A 27,741-nucleotide genomic window follows, 5' to 3' on the forward strand; every position below is an offset into this window, starting at 1 on the left:
AGTTAAAAGGTTTATTTGATAATTTTAACAATATATATATATCACGCTTTATAATAAATTAATAATTGAATATCACACTTAATCTGGTATGATAAAGATTAACAACGGAGAATCTGGCACTAGCACACTTCTTTATAATCACTAAGGAGTTGACATGAAATGGATAAGATAGCAACAATACTTTTATGGTTTCAAATGAATGCAATGTGGAATGAAATGCAGTACAGAAAATAACTTGATAGGATTTCAGCAAAAGACAATGTAATCACTTTCTTGGACAATTCACCCCCCCCCTTTTATGCAATGCAAGAAAATGGAAGGAAGCACACAGTTCTCAGAAATGCAATCAAATGTGATTCAGTTCACCCAGCAACTTAGACAACAGAAGTTTAAAACACAGCCCAAAATGCTTCTATATGTGCTGGCAATGGAGTGAAAAATATGCTAAAATGCTTTTAATTCCCTGTAGAGGTTCAGGGTGAGTGGTATCTAGTTAATATCAGTCCAGGCTCACACTAGCAATGATTCAGGGATGATTAGCAGGTTAAACGAATTTCTGGCAAATGGAAGGCAAGCAGCATCAGATTTTTACACGTGGAGAAATTTGCAAATCGCGGCAAAATTTGCGAATGCGTGTTCCGCGATTGCGGTAAAACTATAAGGGGTAGGAATGTGGTTCTTGGTGCGATTTAAAGTTAAGATTCTAAGCTTTCAGATGAAAGTTACTGCAAGTCTCTAGCCCAAACGGTTACAGAGTTATGACCGATTTAGTAGAGGTCGTTTTTAGTTTTGCAAATTTTAAACGCAACACTTTTTCAGCTTTAAAAATGATGGCAGAATAACACAATTTCTAAGCTGCAGTTCTACTTAGATTAAAAATGGATTGAATTATATGATTTTAACTAAGAGATGTGTTCTGAGTTTTGCCGAGTACTCCCAAGAGATTTTGAACCGGAAAGCGACTTGGTCACGGACTTCAGTCTGGTCAGGTCTTCCCGAGTTCCGCTCACAGCGCCTGGCCTCTGGAACTGCTCACAGCATCGGGGTCAGCACTCTCTCTCTCTGGGTACAGCACTGCTTCTGGATTCTGGAGATTGAGGGATTTGAAGTCTCTGTTTATCTTGGAGTCCAAGTGTTGGCTCTTTGAAGGTTGATGGAGGTAAGTATGGATTTTTCCGGCAGAGCTTCCAGCCGCAGATGGAAATGAAGCTCCCCACCTAAGTTTCAGTGGTCCATTTATATGTTCTGCAAGTGGGTGTGTGTGTTGGTCATAACTAAACTTGCCCCTCTCACTTGTCATTGGTCCAGCTTTCATTTCTCCCCTGATTGGGGGAGCTAAGTTGTGTCAGAGTGATGTCAGCCATTTATGATCTCTTGAAAAAAACTCCCCTGTCATCTGTGCACATAAATCTATATCTGATCAAAATACATATTTCACAGTTACACAGTTGTTTGAAATTACATACCCATGTCACATATCACATGAGGTATACTCTGTCCCAAATCTGCTGTTTCTAAGAGCTTGCATTCAAAAATGGCAACTTTTAGCACTTTTTAATGTGCTAAACAACATTGGATCTTCATTAAATTTTATACAACTGTTCCTCACATATCTACCCACATACCAATGCATTTTCGTTTGTCTAGCTGAAACAGGGAGTCTGTAATAGTAATAAACAGCAGGGTTTTGTCCCAGAATATCCCACAATTTGGAGTTTGGGCTTGAATTAAAGGTACATTTTTTTAATTAAGTCTCTCAAAGTTATACATTTCTGTCATTTGATTACAAAGAGTTATCAGTGTTTTTGTAAAATATATATTTTACTTTCAATTCAGTCCTCAGAGTGTTGGAGTCCGCCTCCAAGACTTGGGTGGGTCAGTCACATGCATCCTCTGGCAGGCAGGCCTTTGTTGACAGTAAAACAGTAAAAATCAACATATTCCTTTCAGAGGAAAGGGTCCTTTGTGTGGTGTCTGGCAAGCTGACATCAGGAGGCCAGGGAGCCACTTTGCATTTAATTAACAGAACCCTGGCTCCTTGTGTTGAGTTCTGAAGTGTCAAGAGTTCTCAGGACAGGCAACCCCTTTGAACTTTTAATGACATGAGACCCCTTTCTTTGCACTTAGACAGTTTTGCAAGACAGCTCTCCTGTCAGAGTTTAGACCGCTAGTGCCGCCTTGAGGATTTTGTTGGTACTGCATGCAATTTTGGGATCTTTCTTGGATTAATGCATTCTAAACAGGAATGGTTCTTACATGGTAGTAAATCCTTGCTTAACATTGTTTTGATGGGGCTCCTTACAGTAAGATGGTTATGTGGAACCCCACAAAAAGGGTTGAATCTTTAAAGTGGTCCAATGAGTCACGATTTCAGCAACTTTTTGACATCAGTAACAGTGGATTTTGTTAACAAAGACCTTTCTTTACACTGGTGGGTGGCAAGTTAGGTAACCATTTTGGTGTGCGCACAACTGAGCAGCTCTCCTGGATTCTGGGATGAAATGATGGGCGGCGACAGCGCATCCCCATCTTTACCCACTCCAATGATTTATTTTTGTTCTGGGGTAAAATGATGGGCAGCGACAGCTTAATCCCCACATTCACCCCGTCTAATGATTCCACATGGGTCAAAACCCTCCACAATGTGTTTCATTTCACATTGTTTCAAACACAAATTGCCTGCAGGTTCATGCCAAATGCAACCTCTTGCTCCAAAACATCCATGTGCCATGAGCTACAAAATGAAAAGTGCCTGCAGGTTCATGCCATGCCAATTGCGACCTCTCGCGCCAAAACATCCTTGCACCAAGAGGGCCCTGCGTCCAACGTGTTGCGTCTAACTGGGTGCGCCCAAACGGGACCTGCGGCGAAACGGTCACGCCATAACGGCGTGCGTCTAAATTGGCTGCACCGAAATGTCCTGGCCCGTGCTCCAAGCCCCTTGTTGTTATGGCCGGTCTCATGGTGATTGTTGTCATACATCTCACAACCCCAACTAACCGCATTTAAGAAGAAAATAAAAGGGAACAAATGACCAGTTGCAAAAATAACTAATGCCTAGATACTTTTGCCCTCATAGCGAAAATCAAAAACTGGCACCCATGAATATATGCACAGTAAGTGAATGTATATCTTAAAGTGAAATATGCAAATGTAGTTCAATAGACCTACTACTTAGTGCACAAGACAGAATAGCATTGGACTTTAACAAAAAAATATGAAAAACAGAAAAATATGCTGGAAAAGTACAAAGGTGCTCACCTTTTAAACCCAGCAACCTGTAGTGAAATATTCCCTGGAAAACTAAAATCCAAAACTAAACAAGCACGTGTGGTCGTGTGAGTAAGCCTATGCACTGGGAAAATCACAACCTGAGTAAAATCCTGGTAGCCAAATACTTGAGCAAGCCTGCCAACCACAGAAAAAACCAAGGGATTGCGCCCACCCTCTAAAAAAAGTTAAGCTCTCCACCCACTTGTGTCCTTTAGTGGTGCCCTGAAAAGCAGGCAAAATCAGGGGAAAATAACTGCACCAGTGTCCAGGATTGCAAACTCTCTTGCCACAACGACTTACTTGCCCGCTCATAATATCCCCCCCTCACCCTCACATTTGGCTTCAACAATACTCTGCTTTATAAAGCTAACTTAAAAAGTACACATACCATGGTGTCACTCAAATGTATAAATCATTAATGAACTATGCTAGGAAAAACATGTACAATTGTGGCATTATTCCCCCATCTTGACTGTGAGACTACAACACAAAGCAAGAAGGCAATTATGTAAAAGGCAAAACAATTGTCTCTGAGTGCAAAACCTTCAAGCTATAACAGTAGCATGGTTTAAAAAAAATAATGTGAATGCCATGTGTTATAAGATATTTAAAAATGAGAAAACACACGCCATTCGGGGCTGTGAACTGTCTCCCATCCACGCAGTAACTGTGACTGACCCTGCTTAGTTTCAAATCGAGGCAGGATCCAGCCCTCTTAGGCCATGTTTCTCTTCATGATCTTTTAAGGTAGACTCAATTATTAGGCAACATGGCCTTAGGGGGCTGCCCCTTCTTTGCTTTGAAGCTAAGCAGGCTTTGTCTCAGTTACTGTCAAATATTTAAATAATTACTGCACAGAATAATCCCAAACTGTGCTTGGATCACAAGTCAATGCTTCGTGCCCAACTTATTATGGACCTGGTCCAAATCCGTCAATCGGGTTGGGTTGTGCCCTTGGCAAAATTGACCTTGTTTGTCTATGGGAAAATGAATGGGAAGTAGACCGCACTTTTTGAGGGGTTCCATTGGGAGGCCGACTCACCTTAACTAACGCTGCCCTATAGTACACACATTTCACTTTATAAACTATGTATATTTTTTATATTATTTTTTAACTTTCCATCCAGCTGCTTACTTAGTGATAGTTCTTATGAGAAGGGACATTTAGGATTTTAAGGCTCTTTGTGTGATTTAACACTTATTTTTTTGTAGAACTAAGGAAATGTTGGTGTACTGGAGTCGCTTGATCCCCATTCCACCTAGGGGCAAAGCCGGTGACTGAATCAGAAACCATCAATACTACATCAACCGTACAACAGAAACCTCGCAGTCTGAGTTTACTAGAGTTTTTCCTTAGTGATTAACATAGTGTTTGCATTTGTATACAGGATTTGGTCCTACCTTCTCTCTACCTGCTGCCTCATCCTTTCCATTGTGGCACAACACAAGTGATCCACAAACTGCATGGAGAGTGGGGGCGCTCAATACAGGTAAAATTCAGAGCACGGGTATGCAGAAGGCAATATAGATATATAATAGAGTGTGCCCCCTTCTCCGACCATTACTGTCTCACTCCCAGTGTACCCACACACCTCTGCTACTTGTCTCCCACCCCCTTAAATAGTTCCATCGCTCCAGGTGGGTTACTTATATGCAAGCATCAGCTGCTCTCTAACCTCCAACCCATGTGACATCCTTGTGACTATGCTTGGATCAAGGCTGAGATGCACGTTCTGATGTTCCGTATCCCTTCTTGGAAGTTGACATCTGAAAAGGGTCCCATTTGGCAGCCACACAGCCTTGTGGTCTGTCTTATGTCTCTGACAAGCAATCAGACGGTTCAGCACCTCTCCACTTCATACACCAAAGGTCATGGCAACAAAGCTTTACCATTCTGAATGCACTATACCCCTATGAAAAATTAGAACATATTCATTAGGCACAGCTAATTGAAATATTTCTTTCGCTTCCATTCAAGCAATATTGACAGAATTGCTCTTCCTTAATACTGTCATAAAGGGCCACAAATCTTCCCAAGTGGATCATGAAGTCACTCCCCAATTTCACACATTGTATCAGTACGTGCCATGAGTTTTCCTTTTCCGTTGATATTTTGCAAATAGGACACTATCTATTTTGTGCCATTATTTTTAATTCAGGGCTCGTACAGTTAGCAGATGTAGTCTATTACGTAGTAGAAGCAAACATCTGCAGACTTGTGGAGATGGAAGATAGACATATAGCTTTCCAGTTTGCCATGCCCCACAGGCAGCCCATCCACCCGCCCCATGCCCTGCAGCCAGCCCATCCACAGACTATGCCCCGCAGCCAGCCCATCCACCATGACCATGCCCCACCGGCAGCTCATCCACCCTCCCCATTGCCCGCAGGCAGCCCATCCACCCTGACCATGCCCCACAGGCAGCCATCCACCCGCCCCATACCCGCAGCCAGCCCATCCACCCTGACCATGCCCCACAGGCAGCCCATCCACCCTCCCCATGCCCCGCACCACAGGGGGGACTTTTTCCATGCGATTGGCCTGGCACGAGCGGGGTACACGTATACCGATGGGTGCGCGGGGAGTTTTAAATGCGATTGGCCTGGCGCGAGAGGGGCACGCGTATTCCGAGGGGTGCGCGGGGAGTTTTACATGCGATTGGCCTGGTGCGAGCAGGGTAAACGTATTCCGAGGGGTGCGCGGGGAGTTTTAAATGCGATTGGCCTGGCGCATGCCGCATACGCGTATACCAAGGGGTGCGCAGGGAGTTTTACATGCGATTGGCCTGGCATGAGCGGGTTACGTGTTTTCCGATGGGTGCATGGGGAGTTTTACACACGATTGGACTGGCTCGAGCGGGGTACGCGTATTCTGATGGGGTGCACAGGGAGTTTTACACACAATTGGGTTGTCGCGTGAGGTCTGAGTGGCATTTTCAGCGCAATTTCGTTGTTGGGGGGCTGCTTGCTGGTCCACTGGCCTTTGCACCATGTAGGGGATTTGTGCGGATGATTTTGGTGCACGGGCGGGGTTGGGGGTGTAACTGCGCCTCGGCTGGTTATGGATATTTGAATCCATGAATATGTGGTTCGTCAAAATGGGTTTTGGCGATGGGGCTGGTGCACGCTGGCGCACGCTCCCTCTCTGCGCTGCCCATGTGCACTGAATCTGCGCTCAATTCCATGAATGACCCCCTAAAAGGTATGCATATTTTAAACTCTGAGTACCAATACCAATGTTTATCCCTGGAATATGCAGTCCCGAAGTGTGACATTCCACCATAATTTCTGTTTTGTTGTTAATCAAATTATATGGTGCAGTGTCTGCAAACCTGGAGACCACGTTTTGAGTCCCGATATTGGTGTAAATTCAAGAATGTTGAATGTTGAATGGTCAATGTTTTTCGTTTAACACACAGCTTCTAAAATACCTGGGGGGACGGCATCCAACCTCTGAAAAAAGTGGCTGGGTGCCGTCCACCTGCGTGTACCCTCGACTTCATCCCTGAGTATGCTTCCTTAAGAGAGACTGCATCAGTTTACCCACAACATTTCTGATGGGTATTGGGCAGGCAAATGCTCTTTTGCCTTATAAAGTAGTGATCTCTGAAATGCATTGGAGCATCACCTCTACTAGTGTTCATAATTACAATTTGAATTTGGATTTCTTGATCAAGGCCTCATTTAATTCTAAATTCAACAACATAATATTGGATATTTAAGTTATGTCTATATGTGTACTGAAAATATTATACTATTTGATGTTTAGCCCCTTAACTGCCAGGCTATTATGCAAGTCTATGCAAAAAGGACGAGCATGCTCATACTCGTCCTTGGCACTTAAGGAGTCAATACATTACCGTGCGGGGATCACCAGGCATCTAATTAAGCAATATGACCCGAGCGGCGGGGGCATATAGCTATTAGTACCCCGGCCCGCAAAAACTGCATGACCGGGGCACTAAAAGACTTTTTTTGTCCCGAAACGCTGCAGCGTTTCGGGAGAAAAAAAAGACGTCAAAGAAAATGGCCACCATGGAAAGGGAAAATGGAGTCCATTTTCCCTTTCCATGGCGGCCATGAAGAGTGGGCGCGCTGGAAACAATAAAAAATAAAATAAAAAAAGAAGGTAAGTGCGGTTGGGAGGGCAGAAGGGAGGGGAAGGAAAAGTACCTGGGTCCACGGCGGGGAACGATAGAAGCTTCCAGCCGTGTGGAGACTCGGAGCGGGAATGGCCTCGCTCCGAGTCTCCTCACGGCAGGAGGCTGCCATCGTCCCCCACCGGGTTGAAGGGATAGAAGGTAAGTGGGGTGGAGAGAGGGAGAGGTGGGGGGAGGGAGGGGAACAAAAAATTCAAGCCTTACCTGAGTCCCCGGCGGGGGGCGAAGGCAGCCTCTCAGCCGTGGGGAGGCTCGGAGCGGGGATGGCCCTGCTTCGTGCATCCTCATTGGCTGAGGGGTTGCCACACACCCCCGCCCGAGACAAAAGCCGCAGGATCCCGACAGAGGGATTCCCAGCCTGGTAATGACTTCGCGAAGGCCAGTCAGAATGGCTCTGTTATTCTGATAGCGCCCTCGCCGGGTACTAATAAATATTATCAAATGTATTAATACAATTCTACAGTGACTTTCAGAGAGCAATGCATGTGTCTGCTGTGGTCTAGATAATTTCAGTCTACACATATTAATATTGAGCACTTGAATTACTGCAAGTTGTGCCAGCTCTACAGATTTTATTGCAATTTCACACGCGTTAGAGTCACTCTCTGTTATTGCCAAATCCTGCCTTCACTACAACAGCTCTCCTTATCTTCAGATGTCTCGGTTGTCTTGTTGCAATAACACAAATAGGGGTCAGTTCCTAAAAAACAGTGGGGGGACACAAATTAACATACACAATGGGATGCAACATCACCAGAAATTAGCATGTCAAAGTGCTATACAAAAAATAAGCACTAGCTGCGGCTGGTGCGGCTGGAGGAGCCCGGAAAACTTAGAAATAAAACCGCAGCTTTAAAAACGTTGTATTTATGTTTGCGGTCGCTTTTGAAGCGACCGCAAACATAAATAAAACGTTATTGTGTTGGAAAACGCTGCGGTTATAAAACCGCAGCGTTTTCCAACACAACCGTGTTGTGTCTGCCTGAATCTGCTTTACCATTTGGGGCTCTCGGGCTCCCCACGGGGAGCCCGAGAGCCCCAAATGGGAAATCAGATGCAGGTAGAAACACTACGCGGCATGTAAACACAACCGCGTGTGTTTCTGCCTGCTGTGGCTTTCACTTTGGGTCTTCGGTGCTCCAGCAAGCCGGAGGAGCCTGAGAAACTTGGAAAGAAAAACCGCAGCGTTTTCAAACACAACGTTGTATTTATGTTTGCGGTCACTTCAAAAGCGACCGCAAACATAAATACAACATTTTTAAAGCTGCGGTTTTATTTCTAAGTTTTCCGGGCTCCTCCAGCCCGGAAAACTTAGAAAAAAAACCGCAGCTAGTGCTTATTTTTTGTATAGCACTTACCGAGATTCAGCTGCAGCTTTCCTGCTCTGGTCTCCGGTCCGCGTCCTCCGAGTCCCGGCACTAATGAAGGGAAAGCCACCCAGCGGTAGACTTTGTTTACTACAGCTGGCTGGCTGTTCCTTCATTAGTGCCACAAAAGCAAAAGCCAGCACAGGAGGGCCTCCATTTCACAAAATGGCGGCGCCCTGTGCTTGCTTTTTCGAATTTTGAGCTTGAATAGCTCAAAATGTTACATAGGAAGTTTTAAAACGGAGGATGCTAGTATTTTTTTTTTAATGTGGCCTATCTATTTTTGAAATAAATTTTTTTACTAGAGTATCCCTTTAAATAAAAAAATAAAAACATAAAGCCTTGAACTCCAGTCTGTCAGAGTTCAAGGAACAGCATTTAACCATTGGGCGACAATGGCTTGATGCTTTACAGGGCATACATTTCATACTTAGCCTATCATTTAAAATGTTCAATGATAAAAGGCTAGGTATGAAACGTGTGAAAATCCAAAAAATAACATAATTGTAGCATGATGGTTAAGTGCTGCATCTTGAACTCGTGCAGGCCAGGGTTCTCCGATGGCAGTGTTCAGCATACATGTGATTTTTTTATATTTCATTTTACCTGTAATATTATGTTGCTGCCCAGAGACGGTGTAATCCTCCTTTTGAATATATGTGCAGTGTAAGAGAGAATCTCTGTTTTGACGGTGTGCATGTCATCTCAGCTGTGTGCATGCTGTGTGTGTGTATGTGTGTGTTTGTTGTGAGCACATGTGTGTACATGATGTGAAGGTGTGTGTGAGGGATTTTGCATGCAGTGTGCATTGGCTCCTTGAAGGCAAGTGTTAGTGTGTGCAGACATGTGTCCATTGTGTGTGTATGTGAGCATTGTGACACGTCGAGTGTGAGTTTTCAGTGTCAGTTTGTGTGTGTGTGTGTGTGGGTGTGTGTGTTTGTGCATGTCTCCATGTAATTCGGAAGATGCCCATCCAGTTCTTGATTTTTTTGTGTGTTTTTTTGTTTTGTTTTGTCCATCAAATGTCCTGTACTACAAGTCCCAAAATGCAAAGGAAATCAGAATTATCATCTTACAAATAAGAAGGATGTGTGGCATATAATATATACAAGACATGTAACGTGGCTATATTCATGATTTCTCCTGCACCATTTGTTTCGGTTGAATGGCAGCGAGGGATCTGTAAGTTGTTGAAGGAGGATGTACGTAGTGTAGAACCAGAGGAGGCGGAAAAAAAAGTGAAATAATGTTTTTCAGCTGGGCAAAGTAAGAATAAGGGGCTGGAGGGGACAGGTGTCTACTTGACCCGGCTGTTTTCAAAGACTAAAAGTAGCACAATCTATTAAGCAAACAATGTGACTGTGTGGCAAGCCCCTCCCTTGAGCTGCAAAGAAAATCCTGTTTCTGCTGGCTCACGTGCAATGGAAGACACACATCTATTTTTAAACCATTGGTAGTGCAGCTCAAAAGACCGTCTTAAAATCATGCAGTGATTGGGTTAATGTTTCCATCAAGGAGAACACATGGATCAAAGGCATGCCCGTTAAGACTACATAGTCCAGAATAGTGTTTACCAAAATATACGGTTACATTTTTTTTTAAGTCTTGAACCCTGGTCTGCCAGAATTCATGGTCCCATCTCTCTGCACTTATGAGCCACCTGCTTGCTGCACTTGTGAGTTAACTGCACTTCCCCTCTCCCTCCCCCTTGCTATTCAACCACTACACCACAATGGATTAGTCCTTCTGTATGCATACATTTCATACTTAGCCTACAATGTAATATGTCCAGTTGTAAAATGCAAAGTATGAAACTTGTCAGCTTCCCAGCAATAATATCATTGCATCATAATCATTAAGTGGATTGTCTCGTACTTCTGCAGGCCAGGGTTCTCGAAGGTAGCACTCAGCACAAGTGTGTTTTTATTTTGTTTTTTCAGTTTTATAATGTTGCCCGGGGACAGTGTAATACATGTTCCATTCTGTTTTATAATGTTTCAGTAAATAAATGTGTTTCATTGCACATTGTTTCAAATGCAAAGTGCCTGCAGGTTCATGCCAATTGCGACCTCTCGCACCAAAACATCCTTGCACCAACAGGGCCCTGCGTCCAACTGGTTGCGTCTAACTGGGCACACCCAAATGGGACCTGCGTCGAAACGGTAACGTCATAACGGCGTGCACCTAAATTGCCTATGCCAAAATGTCCTGGCCCGTGCTCCAAGCTCCTTGTTTTTATGGCCGGTCTCATGGTGACTGCAGGTTAAGCAGTAAAGAAAAGGGAAAGAAATGACCAGCCGCAAAAATAACATATGCCCAGATACTTTTGCACTCATACCGAAAATCAAAACTGGCACCCATGAATATATTTTCAAAAATATAAGGGGAGCTGGTCTTTCCCTATGGCTCTCCAGGTAAGTATAAATGAACAAAAGCTGCCGAGGCCAGATTTGCGCGAGATCTTCTCGCCCTGACAGATGAGTGCTCAGAGATAAGGTAGCCACTGACCCCGTGCTACACTGCACACATAACAGGATACAACCGCTGCACCGTACTAGCACTAGACTGCACAGGGAACATTTCTAACTTACGGACGTCTCTGTGTTTTTGTGTCTTTCTCTAGACGTAGACATCCACGTGCTAGTGAGAACTAATGGGATACCGCACACGCTGATGTGTATAACTAGAATACTGCTGATGTGAGTATTATGGCAGCTACTATCCATACTATAGGGACTATGCAATTAGTAGTTCATTTACCTAGCCCTCTATGCTTTTTTGTCTCTCCCTCACCAGGGCAATATATACTCTGGGATCCACCCTGGGATCTCACCTGTGTGAGTAATCTGAATATCCAATCCAAGACAACTACCTGAATGCGAGTTTGGACCGCACCCAGAAATTTACCTTGATTTGGTTTTTTAGAAAAGTGCAAAGGAGTAAGTTCTCTGCATGTATATCTAAACAAGTAATTACAACAAATCAGCAAGTTAGATCTTGAAGTATAACGTTCTGGATTTTTATCGTGTAATGGGGGATGTTTTGTGATTCTCTCATTATAGAGACGTACATATACCCATTTGGTACAGATTGAGTGAAGACCTTACCTGAAGCAGGGATTCATCCAAGTTTTCAAGACCACTGCTCGCTGAATATACAGTGGAGGTGAGTTTTGACAAAACAACAGAAAGAGAATGTTGTTTCGTTATAGACATTAATTGTCAACGAATATGAAGATAACAGGTTTCTAAGGAGAGATGGTAATTAGTATATTTACTCTATAATTCTTTTAGATTGAAAGGCTCACGAATCCTATCAAGATGCAATACAGATTGGATTGTTGCATCCCATCCTGAGACAGGTTGGCTATAACTTTTGGGGCCAAGCAGTGTCAGCCCACATTATAATACAACCGAAACACGTGTAGATGACAAGAAAGAAACCCCCTGCAATGACGCAGAGGGTTACATCTACAAGACACAAGAGTTTTGGGATTTGATATTACAAACCAATATTTGTTTGGGAATAGTTATCACCCCATTTCTTTTTTTTAAAGTTGTGTTAGTATGAAGATGATTTGTATGAGTGAAGTATGAATGATGAATGATGGGAAAGGTTTTGTAAAGGTTGAGCCTGTTTCTAGTGTGTGAAAGAAGTACAATTAAATACTTATTGTTTATGCTATGTGAAATAAACACTATAACATACCAAGTTTTGAGAAAATCACAAAAGATTCCTGTTAGCTCTAAACCTATTGGTCCACGCATTGCTTTTGTTCACCCATGAATATATGCACAGTAAGTGAACATATATCTTAAAGTGAAATATACAAATGTAGTTCAATAGACCTACTACTTAGTGCACAAGACAAAATAATATTGGACTTTTACAAAATAAATTATGAAGACCAGAAATATATGCTGGAAAAGTTGTGGGATATATTGACCCACTCAAAGGCATTGCCTCACATCACTAAGCTGCATTTGCGCAAGAAACAGCAACCTGGCAGTGCTGGCTCCTTTGCGCACCAGGACTTCAAAACTGCATTTTGGCAGCAACAAAAAGATGGCTGCACTATCCTGCCTAGCACACTTCAGGCAAGATGAAACAAGGGGACAAACTGAAAAAGTATGCCAGTGTGTTCTGAAACATATAAATGGAATCAAATGAAAAGGCAGCACTGCATTGCTAATTACAAGAAATCCCACTAATCAGCTTCCTTCCCTTGCCGGACAGAGTGAGTCAACTTAGATGTATATGTACTTAATTTTTTGCATTCTTAAACCCAAACAAAAGGGCACTTCACCATTTAATTATCAGAAAATACACATATTTTAATATTTATCATACCAATTTGACAATTCCAATATACAACGTTAAAAATGTTCCAAACATCAATTCAACAATCAATTTTGTGTGTACATCTTTCTTCATTGCGACTAACAGCATAGAACTATATGCTTAAAAAAACCTTTTCTATGCCTTATTGGGGTGTATTCTCTTTTATAGAAAAGACCCCGCTCTTATTTAAGCCCTTCCCAATTTCTCTGGGCCAAACGGACTGTGCCAACACTTTTATAGAAATGTGTTTCTAGGACCAGCATGGGAATATATCTTTTAAGAATAGGCAAGGCAAGTAATCCCTATTGCAAATCCTGCTGGTGCTGTCTTCAGGGCACTTAGGTTTTTGTTCATATTCTGGTTTTCACACCCTTAACGGTTTGCCGTAATGTACAATCTTTCTAAAAGACAAATAAAACATTTCCACTTTAGAACATAAACAAGTAAAACATTTTTATGCAAAAAATACATCAGATACATCTATTACAACTTCATCTCTATTACCAATATAGACAGCAGGGATGCATTAATACTCAAGTGGTCTAAATTATCCACTACTACACTTTCTCTCATATTCAATATGGTTTGTTCTCTCCATTTCATGTGTCTGCAAACATGCATTTTAGCCTTTAAAGCTTAATTTCCTTGGGCTGACCGTCTCTTTCCAGCACAGACATAAAAAACTTTTGCTGAAAGGGGGGGAGGGATATGTTTTAATATTCCTATCAAATGTCCCTATCTGTTTACCTATCACCCAATTATTAATTTAAGCAAGCTGAACGCTCACCTTTTACTGGATCTTCAATTTCTTTCCGATCGGGCTACTTCCTCTAAGTCCCGTGTGGGCACTATTACTGCCCAATGGTGTTCTCTATGTCACGAGCCAGGGTGGTCTCCCTACTAGTTTGTAGCTTAGCTCTGTAACAGGAGGAGAGAAGCCACCATTACTTATCACAGGAATATCGGTGATCACCTCAACCTTCTCTTGTTTAAAATTGAGTGAAGCTTACCCGAGTGATCAAGTCCACTGTCTTGAAATTTCCTTTATTTCTATTGGGGGATTTTATCTCTCGTCACCCTTCATGGAACCGCCAAAAGCGTGTTCTAAATAAACCAGCACAAAGGGGAACAGCGTTAAATTCCCTTTTAATGGATACCGCATTACTCAATGTGTCCATTGTCCCTCTCTCTTACCTCATGGGTACATCTATGCCGGCTGTTGTCCCGTGCACAGTGTATCTGAAGCCGGGCGTGCCGCGATGAACGTCTGCTGCTCGATAAAGCTGCGGGCCTACTGTCGCATTTGGTCCATTTTAAGTAGTGGTCATGTCACATGATTTTACGCGCGTATCTACGTGATATCACGTGATCCGCAACCCTTCTCTTAAAGGTATACCACTTTCTTTTGGTTTAGTGTCGCTGATAATCAAATAAAGCAAAAATGCGCAATATACCAGTATTACACATTAAGCAAGCTGGATATTCACCTTTTACTAGATCTTAAGTCCCGTGTGGGTACTGTTACTGCCCAATAGGGTTCTCTATATCAGGGGCCGCCCGAGGCGTGTTCTAGTTGGACCAAAAATGATCAAAGGTAACAGCATTAAATTCCCTTTTAGTGGATACCTCATTTATTCAATGTGTGCATTATCTCTCTATCTATCTCCCCTCGTGGGCATATATGCCGGCTGTTATCCATCTCTCTCGCCGTTATATACTAATCACTTATTCCCACAGAGACCCTTATAGAATGTTACATATTTCACAGGGTACATATTGTAAAAGAACTTGCGACTCATATATCTTGTTCACCTTTTGTGATGTATAAAAAGGGACCACTCAATGGAGATATTTAATCCGTTTCTTACAGTGTCTAGGGAGTATATCCATTTCTGTTCTGTTTGTCTTAGCTTTAGATCTCTGTTACCTCCTCTTGGTTGCACATTTATTACTTCTATAATGAACCAGTGGATGTCATGTACTGAATGGTGGGCGCTTTTAAAATGGGCCACTAAAGGTTTATCGGGTACCTGGTTCTTCACACAGGATCTGTGTTCACAGATTCTCTGACGAATGGGTCTCTTCGTCTTGCCAATATATAACAGGCCACATGGGCATTTGATGCCATACACTACCCACTTAGAGTTACAGTTTGTAAAGTGTTTCAATTCCCATATTCTCCCTTTGAGGTCTACCTGTTTCATGTTAGATGTTAATTCACACACAGAGCAGTTACCACATCTGAAGTGACCTACCACCGGAGGTAAATTCCACAGTCTCGATTGGTTGGTGGACCTATCCTTGCCCACTGGTTTATATGTATGTACAAGTTTGTCTCTCAAATTAGGCATACGACGAAACGCAAACCGAGGTTTACTAATTGAGAAATCTTCTGTGTTGATAATATTCCAGTTCTTCAATATGCATCTCCGCAGATCGTTGCTGATCGGAGAGAATGTGGAGACACAAGTGATCTTTTCCTCTATAACTCGCGGTTGTGGTGTCAAGCACCTATCTCTAGGAGTGTTTCTAGCTCTTTTCATGGATCTACGTACTATGGAGGGAGGATAACCTCTTGCCCTCAGTCTAGTTGTTAAATCTTTGCTATGAATCTCAAAAGCTTCTTTATGGGTACAATTCCTTCTGATACGTAGAAACTGTCCCACTGGTAAGTTTTGCCGCAGGGATTGGGGATGGAAGCTTTCAAACAGTAACAGAGTGTTTTTATCTGTAGCCTTCCTGAACAAAGTGGTGCCCAATTTGTTCTCTGTGTCTTTAAAAATCTCTAAATCCAAAAAGGGAATTTTTTCTTGGTTGGAGTTCATGGTGAAGTTAATACATTCATCTTGGTCATTGACCCAGGTGATGAATGAGTTTAGTTCTATTTCAGTTCCTCCCCACACCATGAAAATATCATCAATGTAGCGCACCCATGTTTTCATAAGGTGCTTAAAAGGATTGTGATCTGCATAGACTGAACGTGTCTCTAAATCGTCCATAAAAAGGTTTGCAAGATCTGGTGCGAAACTGGAGCCCATACTTGTGCCATGTTGTTGCAGGTAAAACCTGTCTTCTTCAATGAAAAAATTGTTGGTAAGGGCAAGTCTAATACACTCCAGAATGAATGCCGTTGGTACTGTCTTGTCCCTCCTTTTCTCTAAGTATTGACCCATGATTCTGACGCACTTCATCTGGGGAATACTCGTATACAATGCTTCCACATCCAAGGTGACTAAGGTGTCTGTGGAAGCCACAACTATCGTGTCTAGTATCTTAATCATTTGGGTTGTATCTTGGACATATGAACGCATCGTTTTCACAAATGGCCTCAAAAAGAAGTCGGCATATATTGACAAGGGTTCGAGAATAGATCCAATGGCTGCCACTATGGGCCGCCCCGGAGGGACCTTGTGGTGTTTATGAATCTTCGGTAGACAGTAAAAGGCTGGTGTGATAGGATGAGCTTGTAGCAAAAAGGCTTTCTCATCGATGTCAATCCACCCTTCACTTTCTGCGTGGTCCATAAGACTAGATATTTCATCTCTAATTCTTGGTGTAGGATCACATGGTAAGGGTTTGTAAAAAATGATTCTTTCAAGTTGTTTCTTTACTTCGGCCCGGTACAACTCTATGCCCCATAGGACCACTCCTCCGCCCTTATCTGCAGGTTTAATCACGAATAGTTTGTTTTCAGCTAGATTTTTTAAAGCTATCCTTTCCACTTTGGACAAATTGTCCCTGTGCTTATTTTTAGTTTGAACCAGATTTTTCATCTTGCTTATGATTTTGTTCTCAAAACTGATGATTTCTGGTGAAACCATCGAGGTGAGAGGAGTGAAAGTGGATGGTGGTTTCAAACCCGAAGTACTTCTATCTCTGGGTCTTTGATCATCATGATCTTTAAAGAAATACTTCAATCGAATCATACGGAAAAAGTTCCGCATTTCTATTTCTGTGGTAAACTGATCAGCTTTACTCACTGGAACAAAAGACAACCCCTTGCTCAGAACACGAATTTCCGCTTCTGTGAGGATGTGTTGGCTTAAATTAAAGATGGGAATCACCAATTCGGCAGACCCGGCTGCCACTGTCGTGTACGCATCCCGTGGCTGCCTGGTTGGCGGTTCCTCCCCCGTCTGCCCCGGTTCTGAAAAGGGCCTCTTTGTGGATTGCCTACATTGGCCCCCTCAGTACTTGAACCACCATCACTACTGTTGGATGAATTTGAAAAGGTTACAAACTTTCTGAAGGGACAGGGGCAGACGGGGGAGGAACCGCCAACCAGGCAGCCACGGGATGCGTACACGACAGTGGCAGCCGGGTCTGCCGAATTGGTGATTCCCATCTTTAATTTAAGCCAACACATCCTCACAGAAGCGGAAATTCGTGTTCTGAGCAAGGGGTTGTCTTTTGTTCCAGTGAGTAAAGCTGATCAGTTTACCACAGAAATAGAAATGCGGAACTTTTTCCGTATGATTCGATTGAAGTATTTCTTTAAAGATCATGATGATCAAAGACCCAGAGATAGAAGTACTTCGGGTTTGAAACCACCATCCACTTTCACTCCTCTCACCTCGATGGTTTCACCAGAAATCATCAGTTTTGAGAACAAAATCATAAGCAAGATGAAAAATCTGGTTCAAACTAAAAATAAGCACAGGGACAATTTGTCCAAAGTGGAAAGGATAGCTTTAAAAAATCTAGCTGAAAACAAACTATTCGTGATTAAACCTGCAGATAAGGGCGGAGGAGTGGTCCTATGGGGCATAGAGTTGTACCGGGCCGAAGTAAAGAAACAACTTGAAAGAATCATTTTTTACAAACCCTTACCATGTGATCCTACACCAAGAATTAGAGATGAAATATCTAGTCTTATGGACCACGCAGAAAGTGAAGGGTGGATTGACATCGATGAGAAAGCCTTTTTGCTACAAGCTCATCCTATCACACCAGCCTTTTACTGTCTACCGAAGATTCATAAACACCACAAGGTCCCTCCGGGGCGGCCCATAGTGGCAGCCATTGGATCTATTCTCGAACCCTTGTCAATATATGCCGACTTCTTTTTGAGGCCATTTGTGAAAACGATGCGTTCATATGTCCAAGATACAACCCAAATGATTAAGATACTAGACACGATAGTTGTGGCTTCCACAGACACCTTAGTCACCTTGGATGTGGAAGCATTGTATACGAGTATTCCCCAGATGAAGTGCGTCAGAATCATGGGTCAATACTTAGAGAAAAGGAGGGACAAGACAGTACCAACGGCATTCATTCTGGAGTGTATTAGACTTGCCCTTACCAACAATTTTTTCATTGAAGAAGACAGGTTTTACCTGCAACAACATGGCACAAGTATGGGCTCCAGTTTCGCACCAGATCTTGCAAACCTTTTTATGGACGATTTAGAGACACGTTCAGTCTATGCAGATCACAATCCTTTTAAGCACCTTATGAAAACATGGGTGCGCTACATTGATGATATTTTCATGGTGTGGGGAGGAACTGAAATAGAACTAAACTCATTCATCACCTGGGTCAATGACCAAGATGAATGTATTAACTTCACCATGAACTCCAACCAAGAAAAAATTCCCTTTTTGGATTTAGAGATTTTTAAAGACACAGAGAACAAATTGGGCACCACTTTGTTCAGGAAGGCTACAGATAAAAACACTCTGTTACTGTTTGAAAGCTTCCATCCCCAATCCCTGCGGCAAAACTTACCAGTGGGACAGTTTCTACGTATCAGAAGGAATTGTACCCATAAAGAAGCTTTTGAGATTCATAGCAAAGATTTAACAACTAGACTGAGGGCAAGAGGTTATCCTCCCTCCATAGTACGTAGATCCATGAAAAGAGCTAGAAACACTCCTAGAGATAGGTGCTTGACACCACAACCGCGAGTTATAGAGGAAAAGATCACTTGTGTCTCCACATTCTCTCCGATCAGCAACGATCTGCGGAGATGCATATTGAAGAACTGGAATATTATCAACACAGAAGATTTCTCAATTAGTAAACCTCGGTTTGCGTTTCGTCGTATGCCTAATTTGAGAGACAAACTTGTACATACATATAAACCAGTGGGCAAGGATAGGTCCACCAACCAATCGAGACTGTGGAATTTACCTCCGGTGGTAGGTCACTTCAGATGTGGTAACTGCTCTGTGTGTGAATTAACATCTAACATGAAACAGGTAGACCTCAAAGGGAGAATATGGGAATTGAAACACTTTACAAACTGTAACTCTAAGTGGGTAGTGTATGGCATCAAATGCCCATGTGGCCTGTTATATATTGGCAAGACGAAGAGACCCATTCGTCAGAGAATCTGTGAACACAGATCCTGTGTGAAGAACCAGGTACCCGATAAACCTTTAGTGGCCCATTTTAAAAGCGCCCACCATTCAGTACATGACATCCACTGGTTCATTATAGAAGTAATAAATGTGCAACCAAGAGGAGGTAACAGAGATCTAAAGCTAAGACAAACAGAACAGAAATGGATATACTCCCTAGACACTGTAAGAAACGGATTAAATATCTCCATTGAGTGGTCCCTTTTTATACATCACAAAAGGTGAACAAGATATATGAGTCGCAAGTTCTTTTACAATATGTACCCTGTGAAATATGTAACATTCTATAAGGGTCTCTGTGGGAATAAGTGATTAGTATATAACGGCGAGAGAGATGGATAACAGCCGGCATATATGCCCACGAGGGGAGATAGATAGAGAGATAATGCACACATTGAATAAATGAGGTATCCACTAAAAGGGAATTTAATGCTGTTACCTTTGATCATTTTTGGTCCAACTAGAACACGCCTCGGGCGGCCCCTGATATAGAGAACCCTATTGGGCAGTAACAGTACCCACACGGGACTTAAGATCTAGTAAAAGGTGAATATCCAGCTTGCTTAATGTGTAATACTGGTATATTGCGCATTTTTGCTTTATTTGATTATCAGCGACACTAAACCAAAAGAAAGTGGTATACCTTTAAGAGAAGGGTTGCGGATCACGTGATATCACGTAGATACGCGCGTAAAATCATGTGACATGACCACTACTTAAAATGGACCAAATGCGACAGTAGGCCCGCAGCTTTATCGAGCAGCAGACGTTCATCGCGGCACGCCCGGCTTCAGATACACTGTGCACGGGACAACAGCCGGCATAGATGTACCCATGAGGTAAGAGAGAGGGACAATGGACACATTGAGTAATGCGGTATCCATTAAAAGGGAATTTAACGCTGTTCCCCTTTGTGCTGGTTTATTTAGAACACGCTTTTGGCGGTTCCATGAAGGGTGACGAGAGATAAAATCCCCCAATAGAAATAAAGGAAATTTCAAGACAGTGGACTTGATCACTCGGGTAAGCTTCACTCAATTTTAAACAAGAGAAGGTTGAGGTGATCACCGATATTCCTGTGATAAGTAATGGTGGCTTCTCTCCTCCTGTTACAGAGCTAAGCTACAAACTAGTAGGGAGACCACCCTGGCTCGTGACATAGAGAACACCATTGGGCAGTAATAGTGCCCACACGGGACTTAGAGGAAGTAGCCCGATCGGAAAGAAATTGAAGATCCAGTAAAAGGTGAGCGTTCAGCTTGCTTAAATTAATAATTGGGTGATAGGTAAACAGATAGGGACATTTGATAGGAATATTAAAACATATCCCTCCCCCCCTTTCAGCAAAAGTTTTTTATGTCTGTGCTGGAAAGAGACGGTCAGCCCAAGGAAATTAAGCTTTAAAGGCTAAAATGCATGTTTGCAGACACATGAAATGGAGAGAACAAACCATATTGAATATGAGAGAAAGTGTAGTAGTGGATAATTTAGACCACTTGAGTATTAATGCATCCCTGCTGTCTATATTGGTAATAGAGATGAAGTTGTAATAGATGTATCTGATGTATTTTTTGCATAAAAATGTTTTACTTGTTTATGTTCTAAAGTGGAAATGTTTTATTTGTCTTTTAGAAAGATTGTACATTACGGCAAACCGTTAAGGGTGTGAAAACCAGAATATGAACAAAAACCTAAGTGCCCTGAAGACAGCACCAGCAGGATTTGCAATAGGGATTACTTGCCTTGCCTATTCTTAAAAGATATATTCCCATGCTGGTCCTAGAAACACATTTCTATAAAAGTGTTGGCACAGTCCGTTTGGCCCAGAGAAATTGGGAAGGGCTTAAATAAGAGCGGGGTCTTTTCTATAAAAGAGAATACACCCCAATAAGGCATAGAAAAGGTTTTTTTTAAGCATATAGTTCTATGCTGTTAGTCGCAATGAAGAAAGATGTACACACAAAATTGATTGTTGAATTGATGTTTGGAACATTTTTAACGTTGTATATTGGAATTGTCAAATTGGTATGATAAATATTAAAATATGTGTATTTTCTGATAATTAAATGGTGAAGTGCCCTTTTGTTTGGGTTTAAGAATGCAAAAAATTAAGTACATATACATCTAAGTTGACTCACTCTGTCCGGCAAGGGAAGGAAGCTGATTAGTGGGATTTCTTGTAATTGGTGTTTCATTATCCTCACCCACTCAGCCCCTAAAAAGAGGATAGGCACAGCTCACGTAAAACTCAATGTTATAGGACAACCCGTTGGTTGGCAGAGCTATTTAGCTTGATAAAATGGAAAATGTAAATATAGTGTCCTTTTCGGAGGATCAGTTCAAAAAGTTCTTTGAACTGCCGTCGATTCTGGGACAATCCAGCCCGGCAACAGCCAGTCCCACTCCATCTAACACCAATGATCTAGATTTACTAACTCAGAAAGTGAAGAAATTAATACGTACTGAATCCCATGGCCAGTTAATGGTCGAATACCTAAAAGCAGGGATCATCCCGGAGGGTCTCCAAGTTAAAAATATACCCCGGGTATTTCTGGACAACCCTAAATTTATGGCAAATTTTAGTGGTGTAGGGAATAAGTGTTCCCGAGATTGGATCATCCTAGTTATATCGACGGCAAATGAGGAAGCAAAAAAACAAAAAGTGGATCTAGCGGAATTAGAAAAGAAAATCAAAGAGGATTCAATAATACCTAATGCCAAAGCTCTATTGGAAAAAATAGAAGAGGACATGGGGAAATTTAAAACTTTCACCATGGACAAGAAATTGTGGAAATTTAAAAAAGATGTGCAGTACTATAAGGAAGAAGTGACCTATCCGTATTTGGTACCGGGTTTTTTTACACAGATGAATATGAACCCAGGCCAAAGCCAAGGTGGGAATAAGAAACGTCCCTTCAGAAAGTTTGTAACCTTTTCAAATTCATCCAACAGTAGTGATGGTGGTTCAAGTACTGAGGGGGCCAATGTAGGCAATCCACAAAGAGGCCCTTTTCAGAACCGGGGCAGACGGGGGAGGAACCGCCAACCAGGCAGCCACGGGATGCGTACACGACAGTGGCAGCCGGGTCTGCCGAATTGGTGATTCCCATCTTTAATTTAAGCCAACACATCCTCACAGAAGCGGAAATTCGTGTTCTGAGCAAGGGGTTGTCTTTTGTTCCAGTGAGTAAAGCTGATCAGTTTACCACAGAAATAGAAATGCGGAACTTTTTCCGTATGATTCGATTGAAGTATTTCTTTAAAGATCATGATGATCAAAGACCCAGAGATAGAAGTACTTCGGGTTTGAAACCACCATCCACTTTCACTCCTCTCACCTCGATGGTTTCACCAGAAATCATCAGTTTTGAGAACAAAATCATAAGCAAGATGAAAAATCTGGTTCAAACTAAAAATAAGCACAGGGACAATTTGTCCAAAGTGGAAAGGATAGCTTTAAAAAATCTAGCTGAAAACAAACTATTCGTGATTAAACCTGCAGATAAGGGCGGAGGAGTGGTCCTATGGGGCATAGAGTTGTACCGGGCCGAAGTAAAGAAACAACTTGAAAGAATCATTTTTTACAAACCCTTACCATGTGATCCTACACCAAGAATTAGAGATGAAATATCTAGTCTTATGGACCACGCAGAAAGTGAAGGGTGGATTGACATCGATGAGAAAGCCTTTTTGCTACAAGCTCATCCTATCACACCAGCCTTTTACTGTCTACCGAAGATTCATAAACACCACAAGGTCCCTCCGGGGCGGCCCATAGTGGCAGCCATTGGATCTATTCTCGAACCCTTGTCAATATATGCCGACTTCTTTTTGAGGCCATTTGTGAAAACGATGCGTTCATATGTCCAAGATACAACCCAAATGATTAAGATACTAGACACGATAGTTGTGGCTTCCACAGACACCTTAGTCACCTTGGATGTGGAAGCATTGTATACGAGTATTCCCCAGATGAAGTGCGTCAGAATCATGGGTCAATACTTAGAGAAAAGGAGGGACAAGACAGTACCAACGGCATTCATTCTGGAGTGTATTAGACTTGCCCTTACCAACAATTTTTTCATTGAAGAAGACAGGTTTTACCTGCAACAACATGGCACAAGTATGGGCTCCAGTTTCGCACCAGATCTTGCAAACCTTTTTATGGACGATTTAGAGACACGTTCAGTCTATGCAGATCACAATCCTTTTAAGCACCTTATGAAAACATGGGTGCGCTACATTGATGATATTTTCATGGTGTGGGGAGGAACTGAAATAGAACTAAACTCATTCATCACCTGGGTCAATGACCAAGATGAATGTATTAACTTCACCATGAACTCCAACCAAGAAAAAATTCCCTTTTTGGATTTAGAGATTTTTAAAGACACAGAGAACAAATTGGGCACCACTTTGTTCAGGAAGGCTACAGATAAAAACACTCTGTTACTGTTTGAAAGCTTCCATCCCCAATCCCTGCGGCAAAACTTACCAGTGGGACAGTTTCTACGTATCAGAAGGAATTGTACCCATAAAGAAGCTTTTGAGATTCATAGCAAAGATTTAACAACTAGACTGAGGGCAAGAGGTTATCCTCCCTCCATAGTACGTAGATCCATGAAAAGAGCTAGAAACACTCCTAGAGATAGGTGCTTGACACCACAACCGCGAGTTATAGAGGAAAAGATCACTTGTGTCTCCACATTCTCTCCGATCAGCAACGATCTGCGGAGATGCATATTGAAGAACTGGAATATTATCAACACAGAAGATTTCTCAATTAGTAAACCTCGGTTTGCGTTTCGTCGTATGCCTAATTTGAGAGACAAACTTGTACATACATATAAACCAGTGGGCAAGGATAGGTCCACCAACCAATCGAGACTGTGGAATTTACCTCCGGTGGTAGGTCACTTCAGATGTGGTAACTGCTCTGTGTGTGAATTAACATCTAACATGAAACAGGTAGACCTCAAAGGGAGAATATGGGAATTGAAACACTTTACAAACTGTAACTCTAAGTGGGTAGTGTATGGCATCAAATGCCCATGTGGCCTGTTATATATTGGCAAGACGAAGAGACCCATTCGTCAGAGAATCTGTGAACACAGATCCTGTGTGAAGAACCAGGTACCCGATAAACCTTTAGTGGCCCATTTTAAAAGCGCCCACCATTCAGTACATGACATCCACTGGTTCATTATAGAAGTAATAAATGTGCAACCAAGAGGAGGTAACAGAGATCTAAAGCTAAGACAAACAGAACAGAAATGGATATACTCCCTAGACACTGTAAGAAACGGATTAAATATCTCCATTGAGTGGTCCCTTTTTATACATCACAAAAGGTGAACAAGATATATGAGTCGCAAGTTCTTTTACAATATGTACCCTGTGAAATATGTAACATTCTATAAGGGTCTCTGTGGGAATAAGTGATTAGTATATAACGGCGAGAGAGATGGATAACAGCCGGCATATATGCCCACGAGGGGAGATAGATAGAGAGATAATGCACACATTGAATAAATGAGGTATCCACTAAAAGGGAATTTAATGCTGTTACCTTTGATCATTTTTGGTCCAACTAGAACACGCCTCGGGCGGCCCCTGATATAGAGAACCCTATTGGGCAGTAACAGTACCCACACGGGACTTAAGATCTAGTAAAAGGTGAATATCCAGCTTGCTTAATGTGTAATACTGGTATATTGCGCATTTTTGCTTTATTTGATTATCAGCGACACTAAACCAAAAGAAAGTGGTATACCTTTAAGAGAAGGGTTGCGGATCACGTGATATCACGTAGATACGCGCGTAAAATCATGTGACATGACCACTACTTAAAATGGACCAAATGCGACAGTAGGCCCGCAGCTTTATCGAGCAGCAGACGTTCATCGCGGCACGCCCGGCTTCAGATACACTGTGCACGGGACAACAGCCGGCATAGATGTACCCATGAGGTAAGAGAGAGGGACAATGGACACATTGAGTAATGCGGTATCCATTAAAAGGGAATTTAACGCTGTTCCCCTTTGTGCTGGTTTATTTAGAACACGCTTTTGGCGGTTCCATGAAGGGTGACGAGAGATAAAATCCCCCAATAGAAATAAAGGAAATTTCAAGACAGTGGACTTGATCACTCGGGTAAGCTTCACTCAATTTTAAACAAGAGAAGGTTGAGGTGATCACCGATATTCCTGTGATAAGTAATGGTGGCTTCTCTCCTCCTGTTACAGAGCTAAGCTACAAACTAGTAGGGAGACCACCCTGGCTCGTGACATAGAGAACACCATTGGGCAGTAATAGTGCCCACACGGGACTTAGAGGAAGTAGCCCGATCGGAAAGAAATTGAAGATCCAGTAAAAGGTGAGCGTTCAGCTTGCTTAAATTAATAATTGGGTGATAGGTAAACAGATAGGGACATTTGATAGGAATATTAAAACATATCCCTCCCCCCCTTTCAGCAAAAGTTTTTTATGTCTGTGCTGGAAAGAGACGGTCAGCCCAAGGAAATTAAGCTTTAAAGGCTAAAATGCATGTTTGCAGACACATGAAATGGAGAGAACAAACCATATTGAATATGAGAGAAAGTGTAGTAGTGGATAATTTAGACCACTTGAGTATTAATGCATCCCTGCTGTCTATATTGGTAATAGAGATGAAGTTGTAATAGATGTATCTGATGTATTTTTTGCATAAAAATGTTTTACTTGTTTATGTTCTAAAGTGGAAATGTTTTATTTGTCTTTTAGAAAGATTGTACATTACGGCAAACCGTTAAGGGTGTGAAAACCAGAATATGAACAAAAACCTAAGTGCCCTGAAGACAGCACCAGCAGGATTTGCAATAGGGATTACTTGCCTTGCCTATTCTTAAAAGATATATTCCCATGCTGGTCCTAGAAACACATTTCTATAAAAGTGTTGGCACAGTCCGTTTGGCCCAGAGAAATTGGGAAGGGCTTAAATAAGAGCGGGGTCTTTTCTATAAAAGAGAATACACCCCAATAAGGCATAGAAAAGGTTTTTTTAAGCATATAGTTCTATGCTGTTAGTCGCAATGAAGAAAGATGTACACACAAAATTGATTGTTGAATTGATGTTTGGAACATTTTTAACGTTGTATATTGGAATTGTCAAATTGGTATGATAAATATTAAAATATGTGTATTTTCTGATAATTAAATGGTGAAGTGCCCTTTTGTTTGGGTTTAAGAATGCAAAAAATTAAGTACATATACATCTAAGTTGACTCACTCTGTCCGGCAAGGGAAGGAAGCTGATTAGTGGGATTTCTTGTAATTGGTGTTTCATTATCCTCACCCACTCAGCCCCTAAAAAGAGGATAGGCACAGCTCACGTAAAACTCAAAGCACTGCATTGCTGCAAAATCCAAAATTTCCCTTCAAAATAAAACATTTTTACCCTTTAAAAATGCTGCTTTGACGCTAATTCCATCTGTTCATTCTGAAACCACTGTGATTAAACAGGCCCTGTCATTCCCAGGATAGTTCACTGTGCTTCACCAAAACCAGGCAGAATCGCTGAGTGACAGGCCCAGTCAAGCCAACTCTGAGAGAAATCAATAAGCAACTTCACTTTCACATGCACAGGAACACGTGTTCATTCCTTTCCAAAAGTATCCAGGCTCAGCAATTCAAAGAGACTTTAACTCTCTGAGCCAGGTCAGTGTAAATGTAGCTATGCTTTAGATAAAACTCCTGCATTCAACGAAGTGAATACAGCTGCAAAGACAGTGTGGGCATCTGTTGGAGCTGCCAAACCGAATTTAAAGAAAGAAATGCTAGCAGTTTTAACATGTGTGGAGAAATGGGCTTTGCTGACTGAAGAAAAAAAGATAGCTTGTTTAAAAATTGTTGAATGAAAGCCTTTCTTAATTAGCAATATAAAGGGGTGATGTTAGTGGTGACAATACACACATAGGCTATCTTCTTTCACATGTTTGTTTTAATTCAGTACCCAAAATAAATTAAAGAGTTTAAAACAATGGATTTGCAAGCTCTCAGAAAAAGTAGTAATTCCAGTTGCAAGCCATGAAACATCCCTAGGGAAGGGAGACACACCATAAACTTCCAGGACACGAAAGTGGTAATTGCCAGCTTAAAAACTTTGAATGGATGGGCCAGGACAAAGAAAGTTCACACGCTCGTCAGACATTCGTCTGTGCTCCAGGCTGGGACAAGAGAAGTCCTGGGACACTCAAC

General features: G+C 42.0%; 1 protein-coding gene across 5 annotated transcripts in view; it reads left to right on the top strand.

The window, feature by feature from the left end:
* The window catches only part of LOC138576134 (uncharacterized), a 466,688-nt gene extending 439,986 nt beyond the window's left edge, over window positions 1-26,702 (top strand). For 4 of the 5 annotated variants that reach the window (XM_069649535.1, XM_069649538.1, XM_069649537.1 and 1 more), the window contains 4 exons: window positions 11,424-11,499; window positions 11,597-11,739; window positions 11,863-11,965; window positions 21,139-26,702. In XM_069649535.1, the coding sequence (XP_069505636.1) occupies window positions 22,726-24,861 (2,136 nt within the window). In that variant the 5' untranslated portion in view covers window positions 11,424-11,499; window positions 11,597-11,739; window positions 11,863-11,965; window positions 21,139-22,725 and the 3' untranslated portion in view covers window positions 24,862-26,702. Of the gene's footprint in view, window positions 1-11,423; window positions 11,500-11,596; window positions 11,740-11,862; window positions 11,966-12,093; window positions 12,554-21,138 lie in introns of those variants that run through there. The other variant, XR_011303958.1, reaches the window with a different exon arrangement.
* The last annotated feature ends 1,039 nt before the right edge of the window (window positions 26,703-27,741 follow it).

The sequence above is a fragment of the Ambystoma mexicanum genome, chromosome 1p, assembly GCF_040938575.1.
Source record: "Ambystoma mexicanum isolate Mex_15411 chromosome 1p, UKY_AmexF1_1, whole genome shotgun sequence".
NCBI lineage: Eukaryota > Metazoa > Chordata > Amphibia > Caudata > Ambystomatidae > Ambystoma > Ambystoma mexicanum.